Source organism: Vigna angularis, chromosome 1, assembly GCF_016808095.1.
Source record: "Vigna angularis cultivar LongXiaoDou No.4 chromosome 1, ASM1680809v1, whole genome shotgun sequence".
NCBI lineage: Eukaryota > Viridiplantae > Streptophyta > Magnoliopsida > Fabales > Fabaceae > Vigna > Vigna angularis.
In genome coordinates, this window is record NC_068970.1 from 33,817,155 (window position 1) to 33,830,125 (window position 12,971).

Sequence of the window (12,971 nt, forward strand, 5' to 3'; positions counted from 1 at the left end):
CAGGAGTTCCTAGAGAACCTCCCAATAGACGTGAATGACCACCTGTGGCCCAGGAGTTCCTAGAGAACCTCCTAGTAGACGTGAATGACCGTCCATTGCCCAAGAGTTCCTGGAGAACTTCCCAATAGACGAAATTGGTCATCCGTGGCCCACGAGTTCCTGGAGAACTTCCTAGTAGACGAAACCTGTGAGGTCGAATGGCCGAATGCTGGAAGTCTTGAGGCCATGGAAGGCTGAACGGTTGAGGCCAAGTTGCTGAACACCTGCGAGGCCGAGTGGCTGAGTACCTGTGAGGTCGAATGGCGGTATGGTTGTGAGACCGAACAGTCGAGCACCTGTGTGGCCGAATGGCCGAGTACCTGTGAGGCCAAATGGTCATACAAACGGTCAAGCACTTGTGTAGCCGAATGACCGAGTACTTGTGAGGCCAAATGGTTGTACGGTTGTGGGACCGAACGGTCAAGCATCTGCGTGGCCGAATAGCCGAGTACGTGTGAGGCCAAATGGCCGAGCAATTGAGGCCGAATGACGGTATGGTTGTGAGACTGAACGGTCGAGCACCTGTGTGGCCGAATGACCGAGTACCTGTGAGGCCAAATGGTCGTACGATTGTGAGACCGAATGGTCAAGCACCTATGTGTGGCCGAATGACCGAGTACTTGTGAGGCCAAATGGTCGTACGGAAACTGTCTGGTTTTATTCATATTAACGATGTAAACATAAGTCTTATCAAAGGGATTTAATGTGACATCAAATTTCAACTAAAGCAAACTTGAGATGAGTCGCATTCCAAATGTTATGGAAGACTTTTTATCATGTTTTCTAGTCGATACGACCCCGAAGTGAGCGGTAAGGGCTATGACTGCGGCTACGACTTCGCCTATGTCTTCGTTCCTCTTTTCTGCCCGACCGTTCAGGACTTCTCGGTGGAGACGTCCTTTCTCCTACGTATTTTTGCAGATGGCCTCCTCGGATCAGCCTTTCTATTTCATCTTTCAGTGCTATACATTCTTCCGTAGTATGGCCGCGATTTTGGTGGAAATGGCAGTTTTTCCTCCCGTATGCGTTCGTTGGAGTTGCCTTCCTTCGGAGTGTGAGAAGTTCAACATTGAGAGCTTCCTCAAGAACCTTAGCCCTCGGTGCATTGAGGGTGGTATAATGATTAAATTTGGGGGGACAGATAGGATCCTTCTGAGGGGAATCCCCGTTACCGTTGAACGATCGTTTTCCATCTTTCTTGTTTCCTCCTGAAGTTTCCTGTTGCTGCTTTTTTCTGGATTGCCTTATATCCTCAATACGAATAAACTCCGTTACTCTTTCTTGGAGTTCGTCCATATTTTTGGGCAGTCGGGCATACAAGCTTTTTGAGAAGTATCCCACCTCCAGGCATGAAGGTAAATAGCTGATGATAAAAGTATGGTTAACATCTTTGACTCGTCGTGCGTTTTCATTGTACCGTTTCATAAAGGCTTTCAGAGGTTCATCCTTGTCCTGCCTGGTGTTCACCAACTCTGCTGCTATCAGCTCTTGCACACGGCTAGATGCATACTGCCTCCTAAGGAGGGTTTGTACAGTGGCAAATCAATCTACTATATTCGGTGGAAGAGTGTTGTACCAGGACAATGCCTCTCCCTTGAGTGACAATGAAAAGGCTTTGCATAGGATTGGATCACTGTTGGAGTAAAACGCCATTGCATTGACGAATGCTCTCATGTGATCATCTGGATCGGTTGAGCCGTCAAATTTGTCAAACGGGGGAGGAGCTTTCTCCGACATGGGTGCTTGCATGATTGTCGTCATGAAGGGCAATATACCAATCGATCTTATGGTCTGCAGAGGTGGTGGCTCTCTTCTTCCTTGGTCGGCGTTCGGATTCCCATTCGGATTACCGTTCGGATTTGTATTACCGCCAGTATTACCGTTCGGGTCGGTGTGGTGAGACTGCTCCTGGTTATGGTGGGTTCCATGGTTATTTTCACCATTATGAGCTTGTTGGGCTGACGACGCCGAGTGCTGCTCGGATTGTACCAGACGAGCCCATTCGGTTCTTAGCATTGCGACCTCTTCTTCATGCTTTCATTGCATCTCCTGCTGAGCTCGCGTTTGAGCTTGCAATTATTCTTGCATGGCTCGTGCTTGAGCTTGCATTTGTTCTTGCATTTGTGCTATCAGATCTCTAGTGTTCTGTTACTCGTCCATGCTCCTTGTGGTCACCATCTGGGCTTTGTCTGCTTACTCTCGACCCCACGGTGGGCGCCAAAATGTTTCGGTAGGAACTATGCAGGGCCGAGAAACACACCTTTCTGTCATCGCCTTCCTTCTTTTGACCGTTGAATCTCCTGCTCCAAGTTCTTCAAGTTCGAGCCGAGGGGGAAGGTACTTGCAAAAGGCACTCTGACGCTCAAGTTAGACATGCTGTTGAAGAGCTTTAGCTCTTAATGAAATATTCAGTGAATGATTAGCACTGTTTGAGTATTTGAGAGTAGTGGAATATGAGTCAAGCGTCCCTGGTTTTTAACCTTGGCTCTGTATTTATAGATTATCATAAGCTTAATAAAATATAAATAAACTTACCTTAAAATCCGGTCAATTGCTCATTAACAACTTTATGAATATCTTTAATTAGATATTTTATCCAATAATGTAAATGTTGGCCCAATTGTGGTCCAACAACTTTTAACCTGGTTGGACCTGGTTTGACGAGCGTTGTGGCCCAACATCATTTTAGTCGAGTTTGTTGACGAGCGTTGTTACAATAAAGTGGACGAGCTCTGCTACAATAGATAGATCGATTGGTCTTGGATACTAACCGTTTGACCTAGATATCATACTATACTAGTTTTATTGTATTGTTAATATAATCAATTAATTGACTAGATGATACATCATTTACTCATATTTTGTTTTTTGAAAAAAATGATTATTAAAAGTGAATAACTAACTTTGTGAATAGAAATGTTAGTTTAGCCAAGGAAAATATAATTTATTAATTTAATTATGACAATAAATTAATTTGTTCCCGTCTCAAAAGCTTTTCACAAAAGCGTCTTTCGATTATACTACACCATATAAAACATACACTTTTTCATTATTTAACACTTATTTTATAAAGGATGATCAAATTAAAAAATTTGAAATCATATATTTTCTAGATTGAATCATTCGTTTTCACAAAGAAGCATGCAAATCCAATTTGCTATATTGCACCTTCTAAAAAAACGGTTGGACTTCTAAAGGCTAAATGTTCAACCAACCTAGTCCCCCCTTCATTTATTTTCTTCTTTTTCGTTTCCTTTTCACAAAATTCATATACAGCAATGTTGGCATAGCGCATTGCATTACGATCGCTGCGAGTGAGTGGAAGAAGGAAAAAGAAAGAGAAATAAAATTCAGAGGCTCACACCAAAAACGATACTCTCAGATCCAAATATTTTTTCACTCTCAGATCGAAATCCAATTAAACTGGTTCCGCTTGACCTTCCGATCATGAATGCATTCTCTTCTCCCACGCGTCTGAGGTATGTAATGCAAATCAAGGTCTTTCATTTTTCTTTCTTGAAGAAGAAGAAGAAGCATTGCTCACTCAGAAGAACCTCAAAATTTGCGAAATTGTTTGGCATTGATGCAACCAGCAAATGAATAAGTTGATTAGCATATTTAGTGTCTCGATTTCTTCTTTTGCTTCCTTTCATTAAGTTCTATTGAGGAATTGCCAATTGCCATTTGCCTGATTCTATGCCGGTATTGCTTAATAATTGTTGTGCATGTGCCATTAAGTTCTTTGGCTGGCAAAAAAAATTGAAGGCCTTCATTCAATATGCTATCTTTGTTTAAAATGTGAGGTCTCTGGATAAATTACTAAGTATTTATGAGAAAAGAAAATACGAAGATAGAATGAATTAATTTTCTTTCACGAGTTAAAATCAGTTCATGCACCCTTTCTTTTGGAGAAGTAAGATGATAGAGGTTTTGTAAAATTTAAAATGCTTGTGTTGATTTTAACTTGCGGTAATTCATTTTACTTTTTATTTTTATTTTTTTCCTCTACAAATGTTTGTGAAGAATTTTTTATTTGCACGAGGTTTATCTATTAAATTTCCTTGTCTGCTCATAATTTGTTTCAAAGGCTTATCCTTGATGGATTGGGCAGCTCTCTTGTTTTTTGCTATTTTGTTTGTATTGAGATTCTCTTCTCCACCCTTTCTATGATAACTTTTTGCTGTTTCGATACAACATTATATAAGAAAGTTGGAATTGCAGTGCAGCTATGGGGTCACCGACTCAAATACTCCCTTTCTATAAGTCCTTGTGATTATGTGCTTCTCTGTCATTCTGTATTCGTGAATGAATTTTTTAGAAGTGAATAAAGTTTTTTATATGGTAAATCAAATATAGTTAACATGTAGTTAGTTCGTTTTCAAAGATATACATGTTCATTATATATTTTAAAATATTAAAATATCATCAATATCTATTTACAATCTAATTCATATCCCTGCATTTAGGGACATGATTCGGGCCATACGTGCTTGCAAGACTGCAGCAGAAGAACGTGCTGTTGTTAGAAAAGAATGTGCTGCCATTCGTACTTCTATAAATGGCAATGAGCAACACTATACGCATCGGAATCTGGCCAAGCTAATGTTCATCCACATGCTTGGCTACCCCACTTATTTTGGTCAAATGGAGTGCCTCAAGTTGATAGCATCTCCTGGATTTCCGGAGAAGAGAATGGGTTACCTTGGTCTTATGTTGCTTCTTGATGAAAAACAAGAAGTTCTAATGTTGGTCACCAATTCTTTGAAACAGTATCCAATTTCATGTTAATATTTCATTTGTCTTTTTGTTCCTCAAATTTTACTTTCCTTTCTAAGATGCTGGGAGCTAGCAATATTGATGATGGGATATAGCACCCTTAGCTAAGTCACAGAGATCTTAATCACACAAATCAATATATTGTGGGACTTGCTCTTTGTGCTCTAGGAAATATTTGTTCAGCCGAAATGGCTCGTGATCTTGCCGAAGAGGTTGAGAGATTAATGGATTTCCGAGATCCTAATATACGGAAGAAGGTGAACCTTTCATAATATTTCATACCCTTTCAACAAAATTTTATATCTTCTATGAATTTTGAAACTTGATACTTATATTGGATATTCAGAGTCAAGCATTGATCTATCCTTAGGGAAGGAAGACAGACCATAAATGCTTATGGCTTAATAGTGTCTCCTGTACATAATGACAATAACTTGTTCTTACTTAAAGCAATTAGTTTTGGAACTTCTTAACAGAGTTCACTACATGGAGAGAAGGGAGAGAGAGAGAGGTTGAAGAAGTTTTATATTTATTAAGGGCTCAATTCTTAGTCCTTTGTGTTTTGGTGTTTTACATTTAGGTATATTGGATATTCAGAGTCATGCATTGATCTATCCTTAGGAGAGGAAGACAGACCATAAATGCTTTTATGGCTTAATAGTGTTTCCTGTACATAATGGCAATAACTTGTTCTTACTTAAAGCAATTAGTTTTGGAACTTCTTAATAGAGTTCACTACATAGAGAGAAGGGAGAGAGAGGATGAAGAAGTTTTATATTTATTAAGGGCTAAATTCTTAGTCCTTTATGTTTTGGTGTTTTACATTTAGGTATATTAAGTTTTGAAAGTTTCAATCTAACATTTATGGTTTTAAAATGTTCATTTTGATTATTTTTATAAAAAACATTGAATATGTCATAGTTGATGTGTCCACTAAGAGGGTCTTAAAAGTCTCAATATGATACTTTATGCTTTTAAACATGTTTATTTTAGTTCTTTTTAAGTATAACATTAAATAGGTTAACAGACAAGTAACTGTTAGAATATTTATCTATTTATTATTATTATATTATGTCTATGGTTATCCTATTTATCATGATTATATTGTGTCTAGGATTATCCTATTTATTATGATTATATTGTGTCTAGGTTACCCTATTTATCATGATTATATTGTGTCTAGGTTACCCTATTTATCATGATTATATTGTGTCTAAGGTTACCCTAATTTTCATGTACTCTTGTATCAATTTATTTTTATAAATAGAAGATTATGAGAGGGATCAATAAAGCCATCCAGAATTATTTTACAGTTTAATTCTCAAGTTGGTATCAGAGCAGGTTGTCTAAATCTTTTTTGCCTTTGCCGCCCGTGGCCGCTGCCATCGGCGGCCTTAAAAATTTCATCTTTTCTTAAATACCTCAATGTGCAGTCCTGTTTTGGTTTCTATCTAGTCTCCAAACCCTAGTTGTTGTTCGCAATTGTCCAGCACTGTTTGTCGCTGTCTGGTGTTGTTTGTCATTGTCACTATTTTTCCACTGTGAGGAGCTGTCCACATAAGTTTGTCACCATCAACCTTTGTTTCCTGTCATTCTGACGCCGTCTGCTAATGCCTGCCACCGACCACCGCCACAGTTTAGTCTGGTGACCAATTGTTGTAATTAGAGAAAAACTTACTAAGTATTTTTCTATAATTATTTAGGTATGAGGTGCCTAACTTAGGGGTGCCTAACATAGGAGGTGCCTAACTTAGAGGTGCCTAACTTAAGGAGGTGCCTAACTTTTACTCCTATAAATACATTAGTATGTTGTAATAATAGGTATTGAAATAAATTATAGTTCTACATGTTTGTCAAGATGGTATCAGAGCTCCCGATCTTGGGAGCTCTATTTCCGCTGCACTGATAAGCTACCAGCCATCAGCAACCACAGCTATCCAGCCACTACAACTATAGTAGAAACTATTGGAATCACTGATAGGACAGAAAGGGACGCCTATCTACAGCAAACACAACATTGCAAATCGCTCCGGAGAAGACGTTGCCACGCGCCGCCACGTGCCGCCACGCACAACCAGACTTGCCGGCGCGTGTAGCCCACGCGCCTAGTTCCGGCGAGACCCATTCGCCGCCGACGTCACAGAAGGAGTCGCTGGAGCCTCCTCATTCCGTTACAAGGGCCGGTGACAACCCATTTGGCTCAGATCGGAGTAAATCTGAGTTTTTGAAGTACTGCTCCATATTATCCTGTGTACCCCACACTGTTTTCCGCTGCCCAGCACTGTTTTTCCGCTGTCCGACGCCGTGTGCCGCTGTCCGGCACCGTTTGCCGCTGTCCAGGCACCGTTTGCCGCTGTCCAGGCGCCGTTTGCCGCTGTCCAGGCGCCGTTTGCCGCTGTCCAGACGCCGTTTGTTGCTGTCCAGGCGCCGTTTGCCGCTGTCCAGGCACTGTTTGTCGCTGTCCAGGCGCCGTTTGCCGCTGTCCGGCACCGTTTTCCACTGTTTCGTCAGCAGATGGGTCCCCAGATTGCATTCCCAAGGATGTCTGAGGTAAAATTTATTCCTTTGGGTCCTAATGATCTTCCAAATATGATAGGTGCCTATCGGTTGGATGGGCGGAATTTCTTACAATGGAGCCAGTACATTCGAAGGATTCTCAAGGGTCGTTCAAGACTAGACCACATAGATGGTGGAGGACCAGAACCAGATGACTCAAACTTCCTAATGTGGGACAATGAAGATTCACTAATTATGACTTGGATGTGGCATTCCATGGTTCCTGAGATAAGTCGAAATTACATGTTTCATTCTTCTGCCAAGGAGATATGGGATGATTTACAAAATACTTTTTCATTAAAAAAGGATTTTGCTGCATGTTATGACATTGAAAGCAGGATATTTAATACAAAACAGGGCTCACTTTCTGTATCAGAATATCATGGAATTTTGAATGGTCTTTGGATTGAATTAGATCAATACCAAACAATAAAGATGTGTAAGACAGATGCTGCCACACATGCTGAAGTCGTGGAAAGAGGAAGAATCTTTAAATTTCTCCATGGCCTAAATCAAGAGTATGACCCAATCAGGGTACAGATCTTAGGAAGAGAAAAATTATCTTCCTTATCAGAAGTATTTTTTATGGTAAGAGGAGAAGAAACTCGAAGAGCTGTCATGCTTGATGGGGGGATCTCCAACACAGGCTCTGCCATGACAACCGGAAAGGGATTCCACAAAGGAACGAGCACTGGAGGAAAGTCATTTGAAAGAGGAAATCGTGGAGATTATTACACTGGAGGAAAGTCATTTGAAAGAGGAAATCGTGGAGATTATTACACTGGAGGAAAGTCATTTGAAACAGGAAATAGTGGAGATTATTGTTCATTTTGTAGAAGATCTGGACATACCAAAGAAACATGCTTCAGACTCCATGGTAAAAGTAATGTTCTAGAGCGTATGAGGAATAACAAAGGGCCTACTCAAAAATGGGTAAATCACACTACCTCAGAACAGGAAGCCACCAATCAATCTAATGTTTCTCCACCACCGGATCTTGACATGAAAGCTTATAAGGAAGAACTCGATCGCTTGAAAGCAATGGTTGAATCAATGAGTAAGCCCTCTGGATCATGTACTCTATCCATGAAAGGTAAGATTTGTCTCAATACTGTTGGTAATATGACTCAAGGTATTTGGATTCTTGATTCAGGAGCAACTGATCATATGACACCTTGTCGTGTGTCTTTCAACTCATATGATCAAAGCAATAAAGAACAACTTATTACTGTTGCGAATGGTCAGGGTATACCTATACGTGGCTCTGGGAATATAGTTTTGGAATCATCCATTATATTAAAGGGCGTTTTACATGTTCCACAATTAGCCAATAATCTTATCTCTGTGCAAAAACTCACAAAGGATTTAAATTGTTCAGTAATATTTTTCTCCACTCATTGTGTTTTTCAGGATCTTGCCACGGGGAAGACGATTTTAACTGCTAAGGAGCAAAGTGGGTTGTATCTATTAGAGACTAATGACCAAAGCACAACAAATATTTTGAGTCTACAAGCTACATCTGAGACGTGGGCAAACTCTCAAATATGGCTTCATCATAAAAGGCTTGGGCATCCTTCATTTAACCTTATCAAGTCTTTATTTCCCCATTTGTTTACCAATGAGTCTGTTGAGTCTTTTAATTGTGATATTTGTCAATTATCAAAACATTATCGTGCATCTTATCCTATTAGTAATAAAAAGAGTACTTCTCCTTTTGATTTAATTCATACTGATGTTTGGGGACCAGTTGTTGCATCTATTTCTGGAGCAAAATGGTTTGTTACCTTTATTGACGATTGCACTCGTGTCACATGGACATACCTTATGAACAATAAATCTGAAGTTTTCCAAATCTTTGTTAAATTTTTTCATCTTGTCCAAAATCAATTTGGAAGAAATATCAAAAGAATTCGGTCTGATAATGGTACTGAATATGTTAATCAAGAATTCCTCAATTTTTTCTCTCATAATGGTATTGTTCATGAACTTACATGTGTAAACACCCCTCAACAAAATGGGATTGCAGAGAGAAAGAATCGTCATCTCCTTGAAGTAACTAGAGCTCTTCTTTTTCAAATGTCTGTTCCAAAAATTTACTGGGGGGAAGCAGTGTTAACTGCCACATATCTCATCAATAGGTTACCTACCCGTGTCTTAAACGACATTAGTCCTATAGAGTCTTTATTGTCTTTTGTTCCTTCTTCCCCTTTAATATCAAGTCTGCCTAGTAGAATTTTTGGATGTATTGCTTTTGTTCACTCTCATCACCCTAATCGTAGCAAATTAGATCCAAAAGCCCTTAAATGTATCTTTATAGGGTATCCTTCTAATAAAAAAGGGTACAAATGTTATCATCCTTAGAGTCGTCGCATCTTTATCAGCATGGATGTCACATTTCATGAAACACAGTCCTTTTATGTCAGTTCACCACTTCATGGGGAGAAAACACTTGAAATGGATGAACTCTTCTTCTTGTCATTACCAAGTCAGTCTTTGTAGGATGCCCAAGACCTGAGCAATGAAACTATCAGGATCCATAATAAGGATGAAGAAGAAGACAAATTTTTTGGTCAAAAATATGAAAGAAGAAAACAACCCACTTCGACTCTAGAGCAAGAAAAATTGTCTAATCCGGAGGTGAGAATCCCTGAAGACAACATCGAAGAGGTAAGTATTACTGATGACTTGCCCATTGCATTGAGAAAAGAAAGGAGATCATGTGCTAAATATCCCATTTCTCAACATGTTTGCACTAACAATCTCTCTGATAAACATAGAAGTTTTATTGCTGCCATTGATACAACAAAAATTCCTACCTCAATCCAAGAAGCCATGAAACTTGAACATTGGACTCAAGCCATGAAAGAAGAGATGAATGCATTAGAAAGAAATTCAACTTGGGAAATTGTTGACAAGCCAAGAGACAAGAAGGCAGTAGGATGTAGATGGCTATTCACAGTGAAACATAAGGCGGATGGAACAATAGAAAGATATAAAGCGAGACTGGTGGCAAAAGGCTATACTCAAACCTATGGGATTGACTATGAGGAGACATTTGCTCCTGTGGCAAAGATGAATACAGTTCGAGTTATTCTTGCTTTGGCGGCTCATTTTAGATGGGACTTACACCAGTTGGATGTAAAGAATGCCTTTCTTCACGGAGATCTGGAAGAGGAAGTTTACATGGATATTCCCCTAGGGTTTGAAGTGAAAAATGAACGAAACAAGGTTTGTCTCCTAAAGAAAGCATTGTATGGTCTTAAGCAATCCCCTAGAGCATGGTTTGGAAGATTTACAAAAACAATGATTTCCTTGGGATACAGACAAAGCCAAGGAGACCACACTCTGTTCATAAAACATTCATCTACAGGTAAACTCACCCTATTGCTTGTCTATGTGGATGACATGATTATTGCAGGAGATGACGAAGCAGAAAAGTTGGCATTAAAAGAAAAACTGGCAGCTTAATTTGAAATGAAAGACCTAGGAAAACTTAAATACTTTCTTGGAATAGAGGTTGCTTACTCCAAGGAAGGAATATTCATCTCCTAAAGGAAATATGTACTTGATCTCCTCAAAGAAACGGGAAAACTGGGATGTCGAACTTCAACAATTCCTATAGAACAGAATCATAGAATTGGAAGTGAAGAAAGTGCTCCTGTAGAGAAGACCCAATATCAAAGATTGGTAGGAAAACTGATCTATCTATCACACACAAGACCAGACATTGCCTATGCAGTTAGTGTAGTAAGCCAATTCATGCATGATCCAAGAAATAGACACATGCAAGCAGTTGATAAAATTCTCCAGTACTTGAAGTCAAGTCCAGGGAAGGGATTGTTGTTTAAAAGGGAAGACACATTAGGTATGAAAATATATACTGATGCTGACTATGCAGGGTCTATTACTGATAGAAAATCTACTTCTGGGTATTGTATGTTTCTTGGAAATAGTCTTGTAACATGGAGGAGCAAAAAGCAAGACAGAGTATCTCGCTCTAGTGCAGAAGCTGAATTTCGAGCCCTTGCTCAAGGAATGTGTGAAGGACTTTGGATGGAAATCATTTTGGATGATCTTAAAATTAAGATAGACAGTCCTGTGCAACTATACTGTGACAATAAGTTTGCCATAAGCATTGCTCATAATCCAGTACAACATGACAGGACAAAGCACATTGAGATTGACAGACACTTTATAAAAGATAATCTAGACAGAGGCTTTATGATTACAACTCATGTTCCAACAGGTCTTCAGCTAGCAGATATTTTTACAAAAGGGCTACCTCAGGGAAGATTTCAAGATCTTGTAAGCAAGTTGGGAATGATTGATATTCATTTACCAACTTGAGGGGGAGTGTTGTAATTAGAGAAAAACTTACTAAGTATTTTTCTATAATTATTTAGGTATGAGGTGCCTAACTTAGGGGTGCCTAACATAGGAGGTGCCTAACTTAGAGGTGCCTAACTTAAGGAGGTGCCTAACTTTTACTCCTATAAATACATTAGTATGTTGTAATAATAGGTATTGAAATAAATTATAGTTCTACATGTTTGTCAAGACCAATGGATCTGGATTGTCTCCTTGAGCCATGGTCAACCTTGCCTGTGTCAAGGGATAGTTCTCATCCAAGCACCGCCACGTGCGCCACATCTGTTCAACCTCCGTTGCCGCTGCCGTCTTGTTTTCTCTGGCGAAATTAGGGGTTTTGTGCGCATCGAGGAGCGCGACCCATCCCCGGTTGTCGTTGCTTTATTTTCCTCCACATGCAACGTCACGCACGACTTCTCTACGATCAGCTTCCAACGTGTGTTTGTCACGCGCCACCTTTCCGGTGTCGAAACTGCCATTCGTCTTGCCGGAGCCTCGTGAGTGCATTTTGGTCCTTGTTTCTTAGTTTTGGTGGTTGTAACTCAGACCTAGGGTTTTCTCCTTTGGTTGTTTTGGAACCCAAAGTCCTTCAGATCTCTGTTTCATCATTGTTTGACTCATCGAATCATGTTGAGTCCATATACGTCCTTGGTTCCTGATTTCAAAGTCAGCAGACCGCTCTTGACGCCACTTCGTCACTTTTTTCTTCAATCGTTATTGGTCACTTTCTCCTTGGGCTCGAGTCTAGTTTGTTTAGCCCGTAGTTGTTGTGATACAGTGTTAAGTATCACCATTTGGGAGTAGTCTACACAAAACCTTTGGACCTCCAACCTATCTTTGGCCTTTAATGTCATCATATGTCTCAATCTTTGTTCCTCGAATCTGTCATCCTTACAGTTCTCAACACAATCCAACCATGGTTCCTAGTGGTGCTTTGATGTATAAAGGAGACCATTATGACATTCCACCTTCACAGTTTCCATCGTTCGCCGTGAGGGGGAGTATGTTTCAGTCACTATAGACTCCCATCAATCAATGATGGCAGTTTAGTCCCTGCAGTATGTTTTTGTCCACTGCAGGCCCCCATCCTTACTTGATGACAATTTAGTCCCTGCAGGTCTATCAGTCAGTGATGACAATTTAGTCCCTACCGGCCCCCATCAGTCAGTAATGACAATTTAGTCCTTGCAGTAAGGGGAGTATGTTTCCAGACACTAGTCAGAGGCCCCAAC

The 12,971-nt window shown here is 39.9% G+C and overlaps 1 protein-coding gene across 5 annotated transcripts in view; it reads left to right on the forward strand.

Annotated features, from left to right (window-relative positions):
* Positions 1–3,167: 3,167 nt before the first annotated feature.
* Positions 3,168–12,971, forward strand: part of LOC108321446 (AP-1 complex subunit gamma-2) — a 64,726-nt gene continuing 54,922 nt past the window's right edge. For 4 of the 5 annotated variants that reach the window (XM_017553191.2, XM_017553192.2, XM_017553193.2 and 1 more), the window contains exons 1-3: positions 3,168–3,518; positions 4,506–4,808; positions 4,931–5,072. In XM_017553191.2, the coding sequence (XP_017408680.1) occupies positions 3,487–3,518; positions 4,506–4,808; positions 4,931–5,072 (477 nt within the window). In that variant the 5' untranslated portion in view covers positions 3,168–3,486. Of the gene's footprint in view, positions 3,519–4,505; positions 4,809–4,930; positions 5,073–6,478; positions 7,366–12,971 lie in introns of those variants that run through there. The other variant, XM_052873731.1, reaches the window with a different exon arrangement.